General features: G+C 48.8%; 1 protein-coding gene across 2 annotated transcripts in view; it reads left to right on the plus strand.

Moving 5' to 3' along the window:
• Positions 1-23,096, plus strand: part of TANGO6 (transport and golgi organization 6 homolog) — a 44,173-nt gene that overhangs the window by 9,687 nt on the left and 11,390 nt on the right. The window contains exons 8-15 of one of the 2 annotated variants that reach the window (XM_083452322.1): positions 2,085-2,197; positions 3,506-3,682; positions 6,714-6,840; positions 8,515-8,709; positions 10,444-10,581; positions 11,477-11,989; positions 13,017-13,074; positions 19,490-19,642. In XM_083452322.1, the coding sequence (XP_083308448.1) occupies positions 2,085-2,197; positions 3,506-3,682; positions 6,714-6,840; positions 8,515-8,709; positions 10,444-10,581; positions 11,477-11,989; positions 13,017-13,074; positions 19,490-19,642 (1,474 nt within the window). Of the gene's footprint in view, positions 1-2,084; positions 2,198-3,505; positions 3,683-6,713; positions 6,841-8,514; positions 8,710-10,443; positions 10,582-11,476; positions 11,992-13,016; positions 13,075-19,489; positions 19,643-23,096 lie in introns of those variants that run through there. The other variant, XM_083452323.1, reaches the window with a different exon arrangement.

Consider the following 23,096-nt stretch of genomic DNA (forward strand, 5'->3'; position numbering starts at 1 on the left):
AACTGGTGGCAATTAACTTCAGTTATGCTTCTGCATCACAGTTTCCATGCTTAGGATCACAGTGTGTGCGTGCGTGTGCATTCAGCTTTGCTCTTCATGCTCTGCTCGGCTAGGAGTAATTCCCCTTCTCATATGGTGGTGCTAGCCCAGCACTTTGGAAGCATAATCTCTTGCTCATTTTTCCAATTCATTGCCAAGCAATATAATAACTGGCAAGCCTGCATCAGAATCTGCAATTTCTGCATGGGACAATCAGCAGTCTAAAGTAGATGGATAGGGATCTGACCGAGTGGCTTGCCAAGCAAGCAGAAATCACTGAAACGAATAGCGGCTGTACTGCCTCGTGGCTCTGCACACTCCGGCCTGGGCAGGGGAAATCAGCAAAGATCACTGGGGGAAGGTAACTGGAGCCCCTTTGCCTTCTGTCCAGTGGGGCCAGTGCCTGTCTTTTAAAGCCCATGTTGCAGCAGATGCTGCAAGGTAAGAGTCTTCCCACCAAGCTCCTGATTTCAGCTCTTGAAGAGGGGCTTAGAAATCCCTCAGTCTTGATGAAACGGATAGATGCAGTCAGTGGTGGACCTTGGTGGCCTCTCGCCTTCAGTTGGACATCATTGCTGAGGCTCCCCAAAAGCTCAGTGCCCAGTGTGACCGAACCAGTTGCATTCCCCTAGATCCGCCTTGGATGAAGTTTGACCTTTTTGAGAGGAACAGCATGGCCTTTCAGCTGTATCCAGGTTAGCCGGTTGTGGACACAACAGGTAAAGCAATTTTTCTCTTTCTCTGGAGGTCAGCTTGCTTTGCCTTGGTCAGATTCCAACATTTTGGGCAGCACAATCCCATGCGTCAGGCAGCCAAGCCACAAGCCAGCAGTGCTGAAATCTTTGGCAGACACCTTGGCAGTCTGAGCTCTTAAATACTGTGATTGCTCGACAGCGTCTTGGGCAGTAATGATCTGTTATAATGAGCCGGCAGGCAGGAACGGGTCCCAGAGGCCGCACGGTGGCCGCTGTTCCTTCTGCAAATGCCTGGGAGCACAGGGTGGGTGCATTGCTAATGGCAGAGTGCTAGAGCCCTGACAGAGAGGAGATTAAGATGGCAGATTGGAGCTTTGCTTCCCAAGTGTCATCTGATGCCAGAGTGGGAAACTCATCTCAGGCCTTTAGCAGGAAAGCAGCGAGCACAAATAATGCTCATTGAGGATGAGTGGCTCCATGGGGGATTAGCTCAGGCGGAAATAATAGGCCATATTTTATAAAGGAAATCTCTTTCTCACAGAGGTGCTTTTGTGTGTGCACGTGCGTGTGCGTGCTGGGACCAGGGATACCATGAAGGTCTAAGACAATGTGACTAACCAGTAGCCCTCTAGATGTTGTAGGACTCCCAGTTCCCAGCAGCCAGCATGGCTAGTGGTTGGGGTGGTGGCAGCCACAGATGTTCCTTCAGGCCATGGTAGTTCTAAAAAGAGTCTCAGAGCAGTCTGACACCTTTACCCAAGACTATGGCAAATACAGTCGTACCTTGGATCCCAAACGCCCTGGAACTCAAATGTTTTGGCTCCCGAACGCCGCAAACCTGGAAGTGATTGTTCCAGTTTACGAACATTTTTTGGGAACCTGAATGTCCAACGGGGCTTCCGTAGCTTCTGATTAGCTGCAGGCGCTTCCTGCAGCCAATCAGAAGCCATGATTTGGTTTTTGAACATTTTGGACGTGGAACGGACTTCCGGAATGGTTTCCATTCAACTTCCAAGGTACGGCTCTAGATAAATAAATCAAATGGGTGTGTCCTGGAAAAGAAATGAGCTTTCAGTTATGGAAATCTGCATAGGTCCTAGGTTGTCCAGGTTTATCACACCTCTGCTAGCTCTCATTGCCCATGCACTTCCAAGCCCATTTCTGTATCTATAACCTTTATGTTCATTTCTCAAGGGTTATTGCAGAGAGCAGTGCCTCTCAAGGTGATGGCAATTCTTGTGCCCAGCCCTGTTCTGTGTTTCTGTGAGTCATAGTCCACAGGCAAGGCAGGCATGTGCTTCCTGTCTCTCTCCATCCACTCATTCCATGGTGCTTCCTCTCTCGTCTCAGGTGTACGTGGTTGGCAATGAACCCACAGCTTTCCTATTGGACTCTTTGCAGCCTGTGCTAGGAACCATCTTCTCCCTCTGGTGTTTTACCAAGCAGAACGTATCTTTCCTACGGTAAGGTGTGTGACCCAGAGGAAGGGCTCTGCAGTCAAAGACCATCTGATTTCAAAAAAATGCCTCCCACTGCATCTTGGGAGAAACAGTTTCAAGGACATGAAGGCAGGCAGATGACTCTCTCTTAGTGCTGCTGTGACTTCGTAACTTATAAAGTAGCACTATATGTGTTGGCAGCTAAGAAGATCAGGAGAAAAGAACTAGATAAAATAGCGGTCGATTGCAAAGTTGATTCGGATCTTTAAGCTGGCACATTCTACCTGAGAACCCCTTGCTATTCTATCGTATGCAACAAATAATTCTTAGGAGACGTGATCGTGGTTTATTGTGTCTACAGTGCCTGATGTTTTTAAGGTTTTTATGGTTATTGTTGCTTTTCTTTTTGTTTCCTTTGTGAATGATGCCATGGCCTTTGGCTAGTGCAATAAAGTTGATGATGATACTGCTGCTGCTTTGTGTGTGTATGTGTGGCTTGCTTTCTGTTCACAGACAACAAGGCAGTATTTTGTCCTGCACAGCAGTACCTGGAGACCAGACTTCCTGCTCTAAGGAGTTGATGCTGGCACAAGCTGGGGATACAGTTAGGCAGATCATATCTGAGGGAGTTGGATGCTGCTTCTCATGAGAGAGAGGCATCTTCAGGACTTGTCGAGGAAATGGGATTTAAATGTTGGCAGCTGCAGCTCGGAACATGCATGATGAGCCCAGCACTTCTTAATGGTGCAAGGGCAAATGCTGAGGGAGCTCTTGCAAGGGATACAGCAGTGGTGGAGAACCTCCTCCTGCCCAAGAGTTGTGTTCCCTTTGGGGAATCTTCCACAGGCCAGCGGTGGGCATGACCAAAGGCAAAAGTGTGTGTGTGGAGCAATGAATGTAAATGTTACTTTTGTACAGTAGGTTAGTTTCTGCACATACTTGCACAATCTCCTCTATCCTCTATCTTGGCATGCAGGAGGCATCATCAGAATTTAAAGACACATTCCAGCAAGGCAAAAACATGCCTAGCCTATGTGAAATGAAAAGTGAGAGGTGGCCTAGGGAGAGTATTGAGGGTCAGGTACATAGGCCTGGAGAGCTGCATTCAACCCCCAGGCCTGAGGATCCCTTCTCCTGGGATACATGGGTCTCATGTTAAGGAAAGGGTTAGGGTTAGCAATGGAGAAGTCCACTGCCTGATTTGCAGCCTCTAGGACACTTCCAGGTTCACCTGCCCTTTCTCTTCAACCCTGCCAGGTTCAGGTTCGGCACATACTTGTTCTCCCTTGGACTGCCTGGCAGTCACTCATTTCCACATTTCCTTCCTTGTAGCACTCCATGCCAAGAGATCCTGTTATGGTTCTTGGAGAAATGCAAGAGGCAAACTGCACTATCCGTCCTGGAAGGACTTGCAAGGCTTGGAGGAGCCACCCACCTGCTCCATCCGCTCTGTCAGTTTCAGGCAGGCAGTGAAGGGGGCGCTGTAGTCACCATCAAAGAGACTATCAGGTGAGAAACTGCATGTGGTTTTCCAGTCCTGTGTGGCTGCAAGCTGATGTGGTGGCTGAACTTGTTCTGGGGGTGGTCTTCTCAAAGCAGAGAAGATGGAGCCTTGTGGCTGTCTGATTTCCAGGGTTGCCTGTCCTGTGTCTTCTCTGGAAGTGGACACAGCAAGCTCCACCACCTCAAAATACCTTTCTGGAAATGTGAATCTTTCAGATAAGGTGTTTGTGAAGCTTCAGGCTCGTTGGCACAGGTGGCATGCTGGGGGAAGAGGGCCACAGCTTTTCTTGAGGCTGGCCAGACTCGTGTCACCTGCATTCATGTATAAGTAGTTGCAGACTGTGAAGTGGAGTGAGTGCTTCTGTCTGGCTCTTTGAGCAAGTAACAGGACATATGGAGGTGTTGCTTCACTTATGTGTCCTTAAGAGCAGTTGTGTGTACAGTATGTGCATACCAATTTGCAGAAGGGTTGCAAAGGGATAGGGCTAACAGTGGCTACATTCTCCCTCTGCTTTTAGAGACAGTCTGCTTCTGAATTACCAGTTGCTGGGATCACAAGTTGCACAAGTGCTGTTGGGCTCAGGTCCTGCTTTTGGGCTTCCCATTGAGGCATTTGGTTGGCCCTGTAAGAACCAGGTACTGGACCAGATGGCCCCCTTTGGCCTGATCCAGTAGCTAAGCTCTTCTGATGTTCTCATTTCTGTGTGAATGAGTGCTGATGTAATGACGAAATGATGAAACAGTGTGAAGCCCCAAGCACTGGCGAGTGATGTGCTGGAAGAAAATGGAAGACTCATCAAAGTGGAAAGAGAAGGGAATCTGGAGCTCTTGTGGGCCTTATCTGGGACTTCCAAAGTTCTCCTTGCCAGAGGCTCAAGTAACTGAAACTGAAAACCACAAAGCGGTCAGCTACAGGGGCTGCGGGGAGGGCTGCCTTTGAGGAGTAAGCAAATGAACAGAAGCGAAAGCTCAAATTCTAAGCCCAAGAACACCCAATGACTGCTGCATGCACTGATGGTAAACACTCCCAGTATGCTAATAGAAGGCTACAGGTAGGGTTGCCATATCTTGAAGAGCAAAAAAGGGGACACATTTGCCAACTTCTACTTTTAACTATGGATCGCTATGACAACACTACCCATGAAAAAGAGGGTGTGTCCTGGAAAAAGAGGACATATGGCAACCCTAACGGGAGAGAAGGGGAACCCTGTTTTTGGAGTCTAGTTTATCACCTAGGCCATGTGCTACTCAGTGCAGCAGTGCTACTCAGGTGGGTGGGGGGAGACATTTACAGATCTCTATTGCTGCTCTGTGCTGAGAACCTCACCCCAGCATATGTGACTGAGCTGAAGGGGCCCACTCCAGCTCCCACAGCACCTGAATCAAACCCTTGAGAATCAGAGGGCGAAGGTGCACTCTGGCCTCCCAAGTGTGCAGTGCAAGCTCCGTGCTTTCCCCTTCTTGTTCAACCAATTTCAATGTCAGATTTTCCCACTCACAAGCCCATGTATGGGCGCTGTGTTTTATAACCTGGGATTATTTTTGTTTTGTCTTTTTGCAACCATTCCTCTGTTACCTGGTGGTTTCCTGTCTCGCTGAAGGTGCTAATTAACTTCATAATGTTATGGTGGTGGTGTTTTCACCAATTACTGGTGTAATGAATGGTAACTTCGCTTTGCACATAATTGTCACAGACTGGACTTTTTATATTTCTTAGCCATTTGGTGTCCAGTTCACATTTGTCCTCCCCACTCCTGACACCCCTACCTGCCAACTGAAGATAGCTATTCATACACCTCCAGTCCATGAACACTTGTGCCTTATTTGCTAGCCTTTTAAAGTGCCACAAGCCTCTGCTGATTTAGTGTGTTGCCAAAGAGTTGCCTCTGTTTTCTCTTGAATGCTGGGCTTGCAGTGTGAGTTGACTTGCAGAGTTGAGCCTCCACTCTTGCTTTCCACGAGTTTGCCATTCATGTGTGTAAAATACTTCACCTAAATCACCTCATTGTGATCCTAACAGCAGCCGGGTAAAGCAGGTTAGTGTGATTATCCCCTGTTGCAGATGTGGGACTGACACAGAGAGAGAAAGAGAGTGGTGTACGGCAGAGGCAAGATTCAGATGAGGAATTTCCTTATCTCTTAGCCTAGCCTTCCCTAACCCGGTGCCCTCCAGATGTTTTGGACTGTAACTCTCATCAGCCCCAACATCATATGGCCATATTGGCTGAGCTGAGGCTGATCGGAGCTATAGTCTAATACATCTGGAAGGCCAAGGCTGGTGAAGTTTTTCTTAGCCATTCTGCCATGCTTTGTTCTTTTATTTTTCAAAACATGAGTGGTATCTTTCCATTTTAAAAACTCCCAGGGTGGCCAATACCACCAAAAACAAAAAACACCTGGCAGCAAAACCCAATGTTCGTATATTTAGCCCCACAAACTTCTCTGAGAAAACTTGGGCCTCTTGTGCTAGTCAAAGCACAAAATCTAATCCTATTAACCAAGGTAGCGGGGAGTGTGGGGAGTGGAAAACCTGTCCCAGTAAGTAGCTCACATTGCATGCTGTTAGAGCATTGCTGCAGAACATTGCTGTCAACAGGCCTGTGATCTTCCTGCACACAGTGAGGGAGAGCAGGCATGCTTTTGGGTGGCTACCCTCTCAAATCAACTTTCTAGGCAGACTGCTGGACTCTTGGCTTTGCAGTGTGAAACACTACCCCCGGATATGGTGTCCTCCACATGTTGTAGGACTGCAACTCCTGCCATGGCCGTCCTGGCTGGGGCTGATGGGAGTTGTAGTCCAAAACATCAGGAGGACACCAGGTTGGGGAAGGCTGCTGTAGAGCTGTTCAAGTGCTTCTTAAGATTGTTGATTAGCAACACAGCTGCCTGCTCTTGGTGGCTCAAAAGATCCTCCCTCTGTTAAGGAGCTGGCCTGAGGTCACTTGCAGAAGGATGGAAGAGGAATGTAAGATGCTCAGAGTTGCTGCCAGGAAAGCTGTGACTCCCCTTTGTGAAACTTTTGCCTCTTGTTTCACAGCGATGAAGACGAGGCTCTCTACCAGAAGGTGTCCTCTGAGCAATGGCAGCTGGAGCAGCTTGTGGAGCTGCTCTCTCGCTGCCAGAGCAGCGGCTTAGCCGGAGACTTCTTCCTCTGTTGCCTAAAGGTAGGGGGTCGTTTGGCATCTGGGCTGCTTCATCTTGGCAGTTGCTTCAGATAACCACAGGTGGTAAGAAAGATCCTTCTCTGCTTGAACATAGGGACATAGGAAGCTTCCTTATACTCAGTCAGACTACTGGCCCATCTAGCTCAGTAGTGGCTACACCCTGGGATGCCTTGAATGATGGTCAAGGGTGCTTCAGGCAACAGTGGCCTCTGTGCCTCTTTCCTTCCCTCCCTCCTCTGATGTCCTCTCACATCTCTGGCTCCCAAAGGCTTGCATGACTGTTTGTTGCAGCAGCCCTGGCTATAAGCTCCCCAGGTGAATAATGCCTCTGGGGCTGGCCAGGGGGTGCTTCCCAGGCCCCTGTGGGGTAATGTGAGGAGGCACCTCTCTTTGGGGCACGAGGGACTGCTCAGAGACCAGGGGTGGCAGCCCAGAGGACTCCCAAGGAGAAGGGAGAAAAGAGGAGGTTGAGGGAACACTCCACAAGGGAGGCTGTTCGAAAAGTGGTGAGGGGCTGCCAGTTCTACAGGCAAGAGGTGACATAACTGGGCTCCTGAGCCCCACAGGGGTGCCACAGAAAGAATGTAGTTGGTCAAGGGAGCCGTGGACCCAAAAAGGTTGAAAACATCTGGGCTACACTAATGGACAGCAGTTCTCCAGGGTTTCAAGCAGGAATTTTCTCCCAGTCCTACCGGGAGATGCCAGGGACTGAGCCTGGAACCTTCTGCATGCAAAGCAGATGCTCCACCACTGAGCTACCATCAGCCCATCTGTGGTTTTAAGGGACACCCCCCACCCTTAGGCAGGCAACATTGGAGAAGAATCGAAGAAGTTTGCAAAAAAGAAAACCCTTTTAACAAAGTGGGTTCCTCAACTCCTCCTCAAGTCTCTAATGCAGAGTGATTGTTCTCCCTCTGCAACATCAACCCTTCAAAGATACTTTCAGGGATGCAAGAGGCAAAATGATGCAACTAGACAGTCAGGCATCGGCTCTGCAAGAGGCAGTCTTTGGTGAGTGATGAGTCAGTGATGGAGATGCAAAGCATGTGAGGTTCGGCCTGTTTGTTGAAAGTTGTGAACTTCCTTTATTGTGCAGTTCTTCTGAAATGCAAAAAAGCAAGGAATGGCTTTAGTGGTTCGTGTGGGGCATATAGTTGGGAAGAAAGATGCTCTGGAAATTCGCTGGAGCCCCTTTTGAGTGAAAGCAGCTAATTAAAGTATGTGCATACTCCTGACTGAAGTTTTGCTGGTACAAATATTGCAGTGTTACAGATGGATGCTAATGGCAGGGGTTTTTGTGTCTGCCTTCACAGAGGACCATGTCTGCAAAAGACACCAGCAGTGTCAATGTGGGAAAGGGTTAACTGCTGTTTCTTCTGGGGCTGTTTTGACAACAGGAGAATCTTTGAAGTGTAATTGTGGGTTTCACAGCTGCGAATAATCCCTCTCCAGGGGGAGGGGGCTTCCTGTTTGTGGGTGGGTATCCATCCAGCCCTCCTCTACTTGTTCTCTGTGTTTACTATTCAACAATATTTACTTAATAATAAACAATGTGCTGGTCAAAGTGCACTGACATGCCAAAGCAATATATATGTGCCTTTTCCTATGTGCATTCCTCTGATTAAATGCTTGGGGTTTTTTTCTTCTTCCATTCTGCCCCCCTCCCTCTGACAGGAGCTGACACACATGGCTGGGCAGGGTGCTTCTAAAATGGAGTCTGCCCCGCTCTCCTCCTGCAACAACCCCCTGGACCTGGAGCAGTGCTGCAACCCTGGCCTTGAGCAGCAAGAGAGGCAGCTGCAGGTGCTGCAGTTGGTTGGCATGATGTGTGAGAGGATCTCGGATGCGCTGTTCACAGACATCTCACAGGTTTGTTGAGGCCGTGGTCTCCCGAGCTGCAGTCGGACAAGAAGTCTGCGATTGGGAGGGGAGTTTGCCACATCACCTATTGGTGGTGACTTCAGGGCCAGCAGAGGGTTTTTTAGAGGCCCCAGGCTGAGTGATTCTTGGGAGCAGCCTGGGTGGTCACAGAGGAAGCGGACTCCCCTCCTCCTTCCTTAGGTGCCGCACCAGTTTCACTAGGCTAGGTGGCCAGCAGAAAGGGGTGGGGGAAGGGCTGTGTTAATTTCAAGCCTTGGAAAGCTGAGGAGGTTGCTCAAAATGCCTGGTTGTCAGATTTGGCGCTGGCAGGTGGGGTGGGGGAAAGCAAAACTGTCAAGTGAGAGAAGCTGCTTTGGGTGCAAAGTTTTCTTCTGAGACCTAGAAAGAACAAAGGTATCCAATAGTCTCCCACAAAAACAGACTTATTGAGTGCACAAAACCTAATCTTCCTCCCTCCCTTTGTCTTTTACTTGGATAATTAGGCAGTTTGTTGAAAAGACAAGCATGTCAAGGAAACCCAAAGGAGTTTGTTTTCCCCAGGAGGCGGCTGGTTAATGGATTTAGTTACTAAACTCCCCGCCGCCACCTCCCTCTTTGCCCTCCAGATACACCTGGTACCAGACACACCTGGCAGGGAGAATTTGCTTGGGCCCGGGCTTAAAATTGCCTGTTCTGAGATCAGAAAAAGAGATGGGTGCAATGCCCAAAGGGAACCAATACTAACAGTAATTTGCCATGCTGCCGCCCTAAGAAAGAGAGGGGAGATCTCTTGGCTCCCTGAGGGTTTTATTTTATTTAGGGTAGAGAAATTCAAGGGGACGTTGACTTCCCTGCCAGAGGGCTGCCTAGGTTCATGTTCAGAGGTGCATACAATGATGGACAACCATGGCCCTCGCATCCTGCTTGAAGGCTTCCCAGAAGCATCTGGGTAGCTGCTGGGAAGGGACATAGCTCAATGGAAGACGAACCTGGTTTTGATCCCCAATGCTTCCAGATAGGGATGAGAATGTACTCAGTTTGGAATCCTGGAGAACCCCTGGCAGTCAGTGTAGACAGTCCTGGGCTAAATGGACCATTGGTCTGACTTGGCATAAAGCAGCTTCCTAAATTATTGATCCAGCAGCACCAACCAGCATGGCCAGTGGTCATGGATTATGGGGGAGGGGGGTTGTAGTCCAACAACATTTGGAGGGTGACAAGTTCCCCATCCCTGACAATAAGCCCTTGTGAGTTGCATTCTGCTACATGGCTGTTTGCATGTCTAGAGAGTCCTACATTGCTGCACTTTAAACCCACTCTCTGGGGTTCCAAGTCGTTACTACACATGGTTTCAAAACCCACAGATGGGCAATACCTTTATTAAGATAGACCCAAACTGCTGGTACTGTTTCCATAGTCAAGGGGCAAATCCAGGCTGATATCAGCAGAAGGAGAATTTCTGGTCCTTGGCAAGGATGGGAGTTGTTGACATTGCAGTTCCTTGCAGAAACCCAGTGGTCTGTGAAGTGGCCTGAGGTTGTCAGTGATGGAGTGTAGCTGAAATGCCCCCAGAATCCTTTGAGTAATAACTTCAGGATAAGAGTCCTTAATTTTGATTGTGTAAACAAGCTTCTGGTTACACTCTGGAGAGTTTGTTGAGATAGATGTACAGTGTGTCTTTGAGGTCTTGGCAGTCTTTCAGCCGAATGACATGATAATCTCCCTTTGTTTCTCTCTCTCTAGGTTGTGGAATTTGTGGCAACAACTCTGCAGCGGGCTTGTGCAAGTCTCACTTGCAGCTCAGGGGGTAGCACAGTGGAGGCCCAGACACTGAGTATGTCTATGGGACTGGTGGCTGCCATACTAGGAGGGGCAGTGCAGGTGAGACTGTGGGGCAGTCGGGAGGGATCAGGGCTGGTTTGCTCTTGTGCCCCTGCTCTCATCCCTGTGACAGAGAGACCATCGTATGTGTAGCCTAAAGATGGCTGCAATGGAAAGAGCCTAAAGATGGCTAGCTGAGCCAGTGGAGCCAGGCCCTGGATCTCTCTGTCATATCCTGATGGAATGGTTGTTGCTAGATGACAGTGGAAGTTTTAAAAGTCGCTGCCTGGTGGGTTTGGTCCTAGACATCAATTTATTCTTTCCTCTCCCATAGCCTGTGTTTTTACACTGGCCCTAGCAAAACTTGCACCACCTCTTGCTGAAGTCGGATGTGGTTTCCAGAAAACCCTTGAGTGATGAAGATGATCTTATTTACATAATTTTCCTCCACTCTGGTTTACACGCAAGGCAAATTGCAGAAATCTATGTACTACTATAATAATGCCACATTAAGAAGCTGCTTAAAAATAAGTTGTTGGGGAGGGGCAGATGGTTCTTGGTGTGGTAACAATGCTGGGTGCAGCAGTGGGTTGTCCAGATTTCAAGTGGACAGTTTCCAGCATATGTACTGTGAATTCTGCCCATCCTGGCTTGCTCTTCAGCTACTTTGCAATCCACCACCTGAGATGTTCCCCAAGGCCCTTAGCACGAGTCCCAGAAAGCGGCTCCTTTCCCACCCCATCCGCTCTTTGCACCTGTAGGCTTGGGGCATGATCTTATCTCCCCTGCCAGATCCTTCATATACACCCATAACGGTAACCACAGCAAAGGCTTCCTTCCTACAGTTCCTTCCCCTGACACAGCCTCCCTTGTGCCCTGGGGAAAGTTCTCAGGAGAAGCCCTGATTCTGTCTTTCTTTGTGGCTGGACTAACATGCTTGATGATCTCTCTGCAGCTGAAACCGGCCGACTTTGCTTCCCTGAAGGGGCTGGTGCCCCTGCTGGAGGATCTCTCCCACGTTCATCCAGAGCCTGTCATCCAGGAGCTTGCTGCTGACTTGCGTATCACCATCTGCACCCACGGAGCTTTTTCCACAGAGACAGTCAGCTCTGCTGCGCAAAGGACCCTGGGCAAGAGTGATGCAGGAGTGGCAGTCAAACCAAGAGCTCCCGTGAGACAAGGCCTCACCAAAAGGCCCCCTAGAGAGACCTCCAAGCCCAAGGCAGCTCTGCCACAGGACCACATGGAGAGCAGCTCGGGCACATACCCCATTTCCAACCCGCCAAGAGGGCCTCTGGCTGGGGAGTCTGTTGCAGAGCCAGGCTGTGGATCTCAGGACCTGCAAGAACTTCTCTTATCAGTTTATGACCCAGACATTCCAGCACGAGCAGCTGCCTTGCGTTGTCTTTCCCGCTTGATAGAGCAGAGGGACTCTGAAGCCCTGAAGATTCAAGAGAAGCTGCTGAAGGTAGACACTCAGAGTACACTGTGGCAGCCCTCTGAGAACACCCACGAGGCTGCAGTGCGCGCGCACCTTCATTGCTTTCATACTCCCTTTAATGATGGCCTGTCTAACTAAGGGTGTTCCTGCATGGAAGAACTCACTTTGAAACTCTGGCATAGGCAAGGCTATTGCTGGTGGTTTAAGTAAACCTGATCTTTGCCAACCTGCTGCGTGCCAGAAGTTTTGGACTACAGTTCCCATCAGCCCTAGCAAGCTCAGCTGTTCTGGCTGGGTCTGATGGGAGTTGTGGTCCAAATCTAGAGGGCACTGGGTTGGCAAAAGCTATTGTAACCACTTCTAGATACCTGCATGCCTTTTATCGCAGGGGGCGGGCAATGTGGAAGTTGAATTTCTAAGTCACTAGCATTTGCTCTCCAACAGATAGTAGTTGTCAGTGCCCTGAAAAGTGAGGGAGACCCTTCTCCTTTTTGGTGGGGTTTGACCCTCTGTTTTCTTCCTTTGGTACATCATGCCAGGGGTACTTCTAGTTTGAGTTAACACAGGCTGGTGTGGCAGGGCATCATCCACATGCTGGCTAAGACACCTCTCTCCCATTGGTTGAGGAAGCCAGTTCTAACCATGGACATCTGACCCTTCTCTCTGTCAAAACAGTCAAATCCATTCCATGATGAGTTCCAAAAACTTCCAGGATTCCTTCTTCCCTGCCTAGACATCAACTGCCAGTTAAGCTGACATAGGAAGCCACCTTATACAAGGCAGACCCTTGGTCCATCTCACAGTTTTAGGCTGGGGGTCTCTCCCTGCAATACTTGGAGATGCCACTAGGGATACAACCTGGGGACACCTTCTGCAAAGCAGATGCTATACCACTGACTGTTTTCAGTTAGCAAAAACTCTGGATTTTTTGGTTAGGGTGTGACATGAGGGATGTAGGAGATACTGTCTTCTGTTGGGAAGGCATCAGCATAAGGCTGTGAAGACTATTCTACTTGAATGCAAGTTGGGTGATTCTTGGACTTTATCCTTCCAGGTTTTTTTGGAAAATTTGGAGCATGAGGATTCCTTTGTTTATCTTTCTGCTATCCAAGGTAAGCAGGCAGAATCTGGCTGTTTGTGTCGAGTTCTGCTGAGAATGAAAATAGAAGCTTTTTGCTGTCTAGCCAGACTAATTACGTAGCGGCCAACACCAAGCTCCATGTCTGTGGAAAGTTGTGCTGCTTGGACATGAATTAAAAAAAAGGACAGATGCCTGGCTGGATCAAGCCAAAAGCCCCTCTAGTTTAGGGGCACTAAGATCTCCCACCCTCACTCCTAGGAATGGGAGGTGTTTGAGGGGTTGCTTCTGACCAGCTTCTACTTTTGATTTTTGTGTGTTGAGATGTGGAGTTTCACAACACTACTCAATTTACTGGAAGAAGAGGAGTGAGGGGCGGCCATTAATAAAATCAAGAAGCCCCACAACCTGATTCGCTCCAGTTTTAGCCCCATCCACTGGGTTACGTTTCTAAAAATCAGCTAAAGTTGCTGACATAAAAGAAAAGTGTGACTCTCTAGTAATTCAAATGCTGCTTCACGGCTCAGTGGCTCTGCTGAGCAAATGCTGTTTTCCTTATCCCAGGTGAAGGAGGCATTTGTTCTCCAGAAATGGCTGGGAGACAGTTAAGTGTTGCTCTGGAAAGGTACTAAGCGTGAAGATGCTGGGCATGTGACCACAGTAGAGCCTCAGCTGACATCAGGTACATAGTCTTATGCTGAGTCAGTCCATTGGGTCACCTAGCCAAGGATTGCCTCTACAGTGACTGGCAGCAGCCCTCCAGGGGTTCAGGCAGGGAGTTGTTCCTTTCCAGCCCCACCTGGGAATGTGGGGATTGAACCTGGAACCTTGCACATGCAAAGCAAGTGCCCTACCACAGAGCCACAGCTCTTCCCTGAATTCTTCTTGGTCATCTGAAAACTGGAATTGGCCTGGTCTCATTGCCAGTTATACTGGTCTGTGCAATTTGCTTGGACATCGTCCTTCCGATCAACTCTCACTTGCTCTCCTGTCCATTGGCAGCATCTCTGCTCTCCTCCTTTTAGGAGAAGCCACCACTAATTCCTTGAACAACGCAATCTCTCACTGGCTTCCTTCTGAAGAATAGCAAGGTGATCTGATATAAGCCAGGCAAATATGCTATGCAAATATTGAGCTGGCAGCCAGTGTCCCTGGCTGTCTTCTTAGGAAACGAGCACTGTGGCATCCTGTATTCAACAGAATTGTGTTCCCTATTACTTCATCCCTTTGTACAGTGTGTCCTGGAGGAGTTGTTCCAAGGTAGCCCCCATACTTGTGTGTTGGCAGTGGTAGCAGGGCGCTGGATGAATGCTGTGTATGTCTCCGGGTCCATAATTAATCAGCTGCTGTGTACAGATAGTGCAGAAGGAAAGAGGAACATTCTAGGCTAAACTCAAGATTGCCACACAGGGAGGTCTGAGATGCTGTGGTTTCTTGGAGCAAAAGGAGTCCACCTTTTTGCCTTGGTACAGTCAAACTTCAGTGGCTCTTCACCAGTTGCCCTGTTAAGGCAGATGGCAACCAGAGAGAGAACTTTCTCAGAACATCACCCCAATTTGGCCATTCTGCTGGTCTGAGCCAGGGGCAGTGCAGGGAAGGAGCACACTTGCACCATACTTCCAGTCCTGGTGGAGCCGTGTAATCCTGATGGCTGTGTTTTAACCTCCAGTGTTGAAGGCAGTCTGCCTCTGAATACCAGTTGCGGGGAATCACAAGCAGGGAGAGTTGTTGCAGTCAGACTTGCTTGCTTGCAGACTTCATCAAAAGCATCTAGTTGGCTGCTATGAGAACAGGATACCTGACTATATAGGCCTTTAACCTGATCCAAGAGCCAACTCCTCTTGCAGTCTAGCATAACAGTGGTATGGGATTCTTCTTCCCATGTATTTATGTGTTGTGGGTTTTTTATCTTGTTTTTGAAAACTGTCCTGGAAGCTTCACTGCAGAGTAGCATATATTTTGAGCTAAATGGAGGCTGAAAGAGGCCTCCCACCTCTTTTTCATAGAGACAGAGGCGAGGAAAGTGGGACAGTAATAGTATCCACCACCAGCTTTCTGGGCCGATGGATTTTTTCACTGTTTCTTCTCGGGATTCCTTGGCACCCTCAAAGTGTAAGGAGGCATTTGGGTGCGAGCCAGCTCCCTTTCCTCATTGTGCAGTGCAATTCATAATAATTCCGATTTTTATCCCAGTAACATCCTAAGGGCTCAGGATGAGTAACAAACACTTATTTAAAGTACTGTGGGGTTGGGCAGGAAGACCCATAAATAAGGTGATGGATGGATAAAAAAATCTCCCAGTTGCTTCAGGAGGAGGAAGTCATCAACCCTTGCAAAGTTCATGCTGCACCTTTTCTGTGCAGTTTGTATAGGGCACCTGGGAAGTCCCAGCAGGAAGCCCCTGGCTCAGACTCCTGTCAGGTAGAAGAAGGTGGGAGAGAGGGAATAAAGAGGACTTGCTCTTCTGGCTGCAACAGCCAAAGAGCTGAAGGGGGAACCTCCTTGGCCTGCCTTTTCCTTCCTGTACTTGTGTTGGCTTGAGCCTGTGAAGGGCTCATGTGTGCCCTGCAGGCGAAAGACATCTTGCCACTCCCACCAGTGACATGGAAAGCATTGATCCTTGCACGTTTAGCAACTTTGCGATGGCTTTGATGAACCCTCCCACTTTGCCAGGGGGGCTGAGTCAGAAGCAAAGTGCTAAGCTCAGCTTGGAGAGTCATGTTGGCATTGCCTCAAAAGGGCTGCGACGATGTAGGGGAGAGGCTAAGATGTGGGGCAGCTGTCACATCTTACCCGCTGCCCTTTCCCCCAGAGAGCCATCTGGCTGCCAGCACACATGCACCCCATTCCAGAACACACATCTCCCTACCATTTCCAGCTAGACGAGCAGCTGAAAATAAGCAGGGCAGGAGAGACTTCAGTCTTGGCCAGGTAGCCTCTGCCACTGACTCACTGCTTGGCATCCCCAAAGATGCTCCAGGCCCCACAGTCTTCCCTCCCGCACCCCCCACATAAAAGTATTGCTGTCTCATTGCAAATTTACTAGCCCATTGCTTTTCAAGCCGGAAATGAGTAACATGATTGTTCTCAAAAGAAAAGGCGGAGGGAAGCACAGAGCCAGGATATTGGCAGGTTTCAGCCAGTCTGAACCACAGGAAGAAATTGTAATTGTACCTTGGATGTGGTCCTTGAACCTGCTGTTGAAAATGTGTGGTTCACATGTATTGGATATTTTGCGATGGACCCACAGTTAAAAAATAAACTTGGAAGCGGAATTTTGCTTTACGCTGCTTTGAGCCCCCAGAGCTTTAAAGTGTCCAGAGCACTGTTTACTGCACCCAGAGTGGGGAACAGAGTCCTATGTGATTCTCAAGACTCTCTGGCAGATGGTATCACAGAGAAAGCACACACCTTACCTGCTGCAGAAGAAAGCAAGCCTAAACAACTGAGAAAGGGGGCAGGATCATTTCACTTCCAGCATAACCTTTTTTGGCACAAGGGCCACATTCACCCTTGGCCACACTCTCTGAGGGCCAGAGGTGGGTGTAGCCAGGCTGCACACTCTCATGTACACACAGCCTTCCCTGCCCCATCTGTAGTGATTGGAGTGTTGGACTAAGCTGGGAGACCAAGGTTCAGATCCCCATGCAGCCATGAGATGCTTGCTGGGTAACCTTGCATCAGTTGGTCTCTCAGCCTAACCTACCTTACAGGGTTGTTGTGAGGATAACATGGGGAGGGGGAGAACCATGTATACCACCCCGGGATCCTTTGGTGCACTGTAAATGTTAAACAAATACATAAATTAGGGTTGCCATATTTCAAAAAGTAAAAACCAGGACACCCTGAAAGTTGTTGAGCTCTAAAAAGGCCAAAAAATGCAGTTGTTCAATTGACTTGCCTAGGATCCAGGACAAACCACCACCTTACAGCCCTACATAAATGAAAATCTTTCTGGATCAGCAGAAGGGGGCTTATTGCCCCCTCTGTTAATGTTGTGGTGACCAAGGAGGGGGCAATTTGCATCTGTTCCTGAGCATTGCCTGTTCCAGCACTGTGTCTGCTTCACTTCCCCACACTTTTGACCCCACTGCCAAAGTTGGTGGGGTTTTGGCTGGGGACTGAAAAAATTGCTTGAAGCTTGGGGGGGGGGGGGGCGGCGGCAGATCAGGCCTCAGAGCTGGAAGTTGGCCACCTGTGCCCTAGAGCCATAGGCAGCTCCAGCTGAGCCAGTTTAGGGGCTACCTCAAATGGCCTCATTGGAGCCTTTTTCCTCTCCATGGTTCTGTTCCTGGAGGAGGAAGAGGAGGAAGTTTCTCATCTTCTTCAAGCCAACTCTTTAAAGAGGAATTCTGCTCCCCTCTGCCCTAGAGCTCCCTGTTCCGTTTTTTTTCCATGTGGGTTTCCCCACACAGCTTTTTGTTGTCAGTTTGGGCCTTGGGCTTGGGCAACTTGGCGGTTGGAGCCCTGTTCCCGGGGAGGCCTTGGGCAAGCTCTGGCGTGTGCCAGCCTCAGCTCTTAAGGTGGAAATATCCCCATGTGTGTTGTGAAGATGAAGTGCTGCCTCCTATGCCAACCTTTTCTGCAACAAGCTCCCGTCCATGGCTTTTCCTTTTGCCCTTTCAGACAGAAGCTTTAAGGGCTAAACTTTGGCTTGGTCCAGGAGGCCTGGACTAAGGGGATACATTATTTTTCCTTTCCAAATTAGTCCAGGTAATTATATCATATACGATTCTTCAGGCTGTGAACTCTCATTTATTTATTTATTGCATTTATAACCCACATTTTCGCCAAGGAGCTCTATGTGGTGTACATGGTTCTCCTCCTCCTCAATTAATCCACACAACCACCCTATGAGGTAGGTTAGGCTGAGAGGCAGGCCTAACCTAGCATGGGGATAGGAAGCCTTGGATCTCTGTCAAGCACAGCAACAGGTGCTTGAGTTCCCAAATGGAGCCTAGTCATCCCACTCCACCACCAGCTGACAATGCCCTTAGCAGATGTAACAATCCCATAATACCTATTTTCCCAACGACCTGCTGCTTCTAATCCCCAGGGCATTTTCCTCCCTCCTCCTCCATTTTTTCTTCCTGTGCCCAGAGGCATGTCTGATCTGGAACTGGAGATCAAAGGGATGTGAAAGACAGCTGCATCCGCATCATCTCAAAGGGTTGAGGTCGTAACCTGGGCCTTCAAGGCCAAATCAAACAGCTATTGAACTAAAGGTGTTGGGCATGGCCCAGTAGGACCTGGGCTGTTTTCACAGCTCTGATGGTTCTGTGGTGGAACTTGCAATTAAGTGAAGCGTGCTTCCTCCCAACTGTTTACTCTGGCTTGACTGTAGAATGCTGCCATGACTTCTTGGAGCAAGGCTGTAGGACACACAACACTTCTAGGAGCACAATTCAGAAGGAACACCTTGATTCTAGTTCTCTTCAATGGGCCAGTTAGGCTTGATTCCCTGGTGCTGCCCTTGCCTCTTCCAGGGGCAGTGACTCACATGACATGAACCTTTGTAAGTAGCACCTTTCTGCTATTGTGATTTGTGGATGGCATCTGATGAAGCCGGTCTTTGCTGGCTCATCTCTGAGGACATCCAGAACTTTGCCACCTTGTTGCTGCACATGAATGCAGCTACCTCTTTGGGAATGTGGTCTTTTTGGCACAGCCACCATCAGGACAAAGTTGAAGCTGATTAAGTTGGCATCTTTTGTTGCTGCCTATGACAACCTGGTGCTCTACATATATTTTGGATTACAACTCTCATCAGCTTCAGCCAGGGAAGGCACCAGGTTAGCAAAGGCGTGTGGTGCTTTGCCAAGCCAGGGGTTTCTAGTTTCCTGTAGGTCAATTCTGCTTCAGAGGCAATTCTTTCCCACGTGTTGGGAATTCCCTTTTTGAGGCTTGTTCTGGTTTGTTTTGCCTTGCAAGAGAGCTGTATTAAGCTGGCAAAGCTCCCACACTGCCAACAGGGCTGAAGAATTGAGGGTTTTTCAGTTGTTTCTGGACTATAGCTTCCATCCCTGCTAATCATGCTGTCTGGGACTGATGGGAGATCAACAACATCTAGGGAATCCCCACTCCCAGGATAAGGCAATGTGGCAATAAGGCTATTATAAAACCCTTTGGACAAGGGCAAAAAATAAAATCTGAATAATTAGCCAGATGGGCAATAAAAGATCACTTTAAACTATTCTACCTTTCTTAGGCACATTGCTCAATCCTTCCAAGTCCTCTGTGTGAATCTGCTTTTCAATCTCTCCTCCTTTCTTTTGAGGCAGTTTTTCCTCTGCTATCCCCTCTGGATTTAGAATTGGAGAGCTGGGAAAGGGCTCAAAAAGCCATCAGTTCAAAGTATCCCCACTAGCATCTTGGACATCGGTCCACACAGTTGCCAATGCCTGCCTTCTATGTCACTCCCTGGTGCTTCTCTTTCTCCTGATCTTCAGGTGTTGTGCTGCTGTCGGATGCTTTCCCAGAGCAAATCCTGCCCTACCTGCTGGCCCAATATGGGAGCGCTCATCCAGGCACACAGGAAGCACAGACGGTCGAGACCAGGATGAAAGTGGGCGAGGCCCTGATGCGCATCACACGGGCACTAGGTGAGTTTGCAGCTCCCACTGGGAATTTTGTGCCAGAGCTGCTCCAGCAGCGTGTGGAGCACCAGAACATGTGGCTCTCTGAGGAGGCCTATGCTGGCTTTATAATCACACTTGTCCAGGAAGTTGTGTAATGCTCATTTACTGGTATAAAACCCACAACTGGTTGTACTAAGTGCAGAGTGCCAAATAGCATTAATGTTCCTTGGCAGCTTGGTACCCAGCCTTCACAATCTACAGATGCCTCTAGCTTTGCTGTTCAGTGTGTGGGCAGAACACCCCACCTGGACAGAGCCGTCCTAGAAGAGATCCCTGCTCCTTCTTCCACAGCAGCATCTTTGCCTTCAGGTGCCTAAGCATCAGGGGAGGTTACTGTTTGGACCCACCCAGGTCAACCTCCCCTGGCTTTGGAGTCACGTCCTCTGGCACAGATTGGAGTAACACAGCATGCCCTGCCCTTACAAAGGAAAATTAGGCATGTCTAAGGGAATGAGTCACCTCCTTTTTCTAGGCCTCAAGTTGTATTAGAATCTGTGCATGCTATTTAACGGCACTATTAATTTTCTCCTTGCTTCATTTCCCCATAAATGGAAGTTCAGGAATTGCCCACCGGTTTCCTGCATGTTACAAGGCACCATTATAAAACTTGGCTGCATTGCCTGCTGGAGCCCTGTGACTTGTCTGGGCATGACAGTGGCTGAGTTCTCTGGAACTTAGGCTTTTCTTTAAAGGTTTTTGTTTGTTAAAGTGATCGCTTCTTGGTGGCATCCAAGCTCCTCTGCACAACTGGGGTATAGGGGGACAGGTGCCAGCTTAGCAGGGTGCACGAGCCAGTCTTGATGGTGCCACCACAGCCATCTCGAGCCTTTTGTCCACTGCTGTTGCCAGCGAACAGATTGTTCCCTGCACTCTGTGCTGCAAATCCTGCTTGGCCAATTTAGCCTTACTGTGCTTTATATATGTTGAGCCTAACTCATTAAATTACCATCTGACCCAGATGTTTCTCCATCTGTGCATCCCACCTGTTTGTCTGAAGCAGAAAATGGCTAAAAGACTGGCTTTTAAATCTTTTAGTTGGATAAAAGAGAGGGGGGATTACAGGGTTTCCTCCTTGGTTTGGCTTCTGTGGCAGCTAAATAAATATTTTCTCAAACAGGTGTTCAGTGTGTGAGGACCTCTTCTGGTTTTCACGCTTTTTGCCTTGAGGCAACTGGCCTATTTGACATCAGCTTGTCTGCTTGAGAAGCCCTGCATGATGTAAAGGATCCTGGGACATGTGCACACTCAGGCACCAGGGCCATGCTGTTGACCATTATGTACTGAACAGGTGACCTAGAACACTCCTGACACTTCCATCTGATCATGCATTGCAAGGAAGGGGTGGTTGTGGTGGTGAGGAAGCATGTCTGCCATTATTACTGATCTTCTGATAAGCTTCCAAAGTACAGCATGCACCCCCAGTTTGAAAACTCCTGTTTGGGGGCTAAGCTGCATCTACCTTGACTGCCCTTCCACTCAGAGCAAATCGGAATATTGTGTGCTTCTTCTGAGTGACTGGTTGCCCACTCCAAGCATAAAGCATCTTCTAAGAGACTTTAGCATTTCTGGGCAAAGAATGGGGCCTCTGAAGAGACAAGGCTCCAGCCTGTGAAATTTGGCAATTAACCACCTGGTTATAGGCCTTGTTCCAACATAACTGTTGGCATTCAGCACAATGAATTGTGCCCAGCATTCCTTGGAGCAGACCCCTTGAAAGGAATGAGCATGGCTAAGTTAGGCCCATTAATCTTATCTAGTCCAAGGATAACTTAGTTGGCTAAAGCCCGATGGCTCTTTGAAGTAACTCCTTGAAGTTCACACATGTGCAAAAGCAATGCCAGAGTTTTGTTTTCCTCAGCAGGTCTGTGATTTTATGAGCAGGTTCGTCGATGCCTGGCAAACAAGCAACCCTGTCACACAGGCATACGTAGCACTGGATTCTTGCAAAACTGCCTTCAAACAGAGCACAGCTGGTACCAGCTCAAATCCCCTGAATGAATCTACCCACCTGTTTGCCCCCTTCCTCTCTCTGGTTTTGCTGCCCTTCAGGGATGAGGAGGGGAGCTCCTCCATGGCAATACAACCACCTTCACTACTGGGCTTCTGGTTAGGTCCTCCAGAAAGAGAGACTACCTCCAATTGTGAAGGTAGAGCATGCGGCCCTTTTGGTGCTATGTTGCCCTTTTGGCAGTGATTGGCGCACCCTCTACTCCCCCCTACCCACTGCTGTGCCTGGTCTGTGCAGCTGCTTTTTCTTCTTGCAGGTAGAAAGAAGGTGCACTCAGACACCTCATCTGCTGGAAAATTCTCTTGGCTGACTGATGAGTTGCTGCTGGCAAAGGGCCCTTTCTTTAAAGATAATAGCATAATTGCTCCCCTGTGTGTCAGGGCTTTACCCTCCTGTTTGTATCTCTTTTCTTTCTTTTTCTTTTCAAGGTACTCCTCGCTCCTGCTTTCCCTGCCCCCAGCAAGAGTGCTTTTTGGGGGAAAGGGGGTGGCCCCTGTCCTTCCTAGTCAGCTAAACATCAGGAAGGCTTTTCTAGTCACAATTTCCTTATCTTTCTGCCCTATTCCCATTGCTTTTTATTGTTAATCTTCTAGAAGTTTTTGGGGGTTTTTTTTAATGAATGGAAGCACTTTGGCCACTTAGGTGCTCAGTGATTGACTTAAAAGGATTTTGAGGCCCCAGGCCCATGATACAAATCTGCATGTGCTAATGCAAACTGAGGCTAAGTTTCAGAGGGGGAGTAATTTAAAAAAATAAAAAATAAAGGGGAGAAGGTACAGGAGATATCCACCCCAGGGCAAAAGACTTGGAACTCAAGCCCCCTGACCCCCTGACAACAACCCTGGACTTTGACACACAAACACACACACACACACACCCCAACACCCCTGGGGACTGCAGCTATGAGGCTGTGTATGTTGTGGCTTCTCCCACTGCTTGGTCATACATTATGGGTGTGGGGCTGCTGATCTGAATGAGGGTCTCTTGAGGCTGCTGAGGTGTCATACTTCACTCCTGGCCTGTGCCACTCCTACCCACCCTGGTTCTTGCACGGCTGTCAGCACAGCCCCCTATTTGGCATGCATCAACTAGTCTGCCTATTTATAGACCAAATTAAACCAAAGTGTTTTGTACGTCTTCACATTTTTCAGCACTACAGCACTATTTAAGACTGTGCTCTCTATTCTTAAAAATCACTGGATTTCCTTCCCCACCCCCTGCTGCTAATCTTTTCGGGATTTGCTTTGCTTTGGGGTTGTCTCTGCTCCAAACGGCTGCAGGGAGTGCTGGCTGTGGCAAAAACCCTTCTGCACCTCAGGATATTGGTATCTCTGGTGTGGAGGAAAACCTTTCCAAAGTAATGTTGGTTATTCTGCCTTTGTGGCAGTGTAATAGCAGGAGTTGCACCAC

The sequence above is a fragment of the Podarcis tiliguerta genome (assembly GCF_965153285.1).
Source record: "Podarcis tiliguerta genome assembly, chromosome: 8".
Taxonomy (NCBI): Eukaryota; Metazoa; Chordata; class Lepidosauria; order Squamata; family Lacertidae; genus Podarcis; species Podarcis tiliguerta.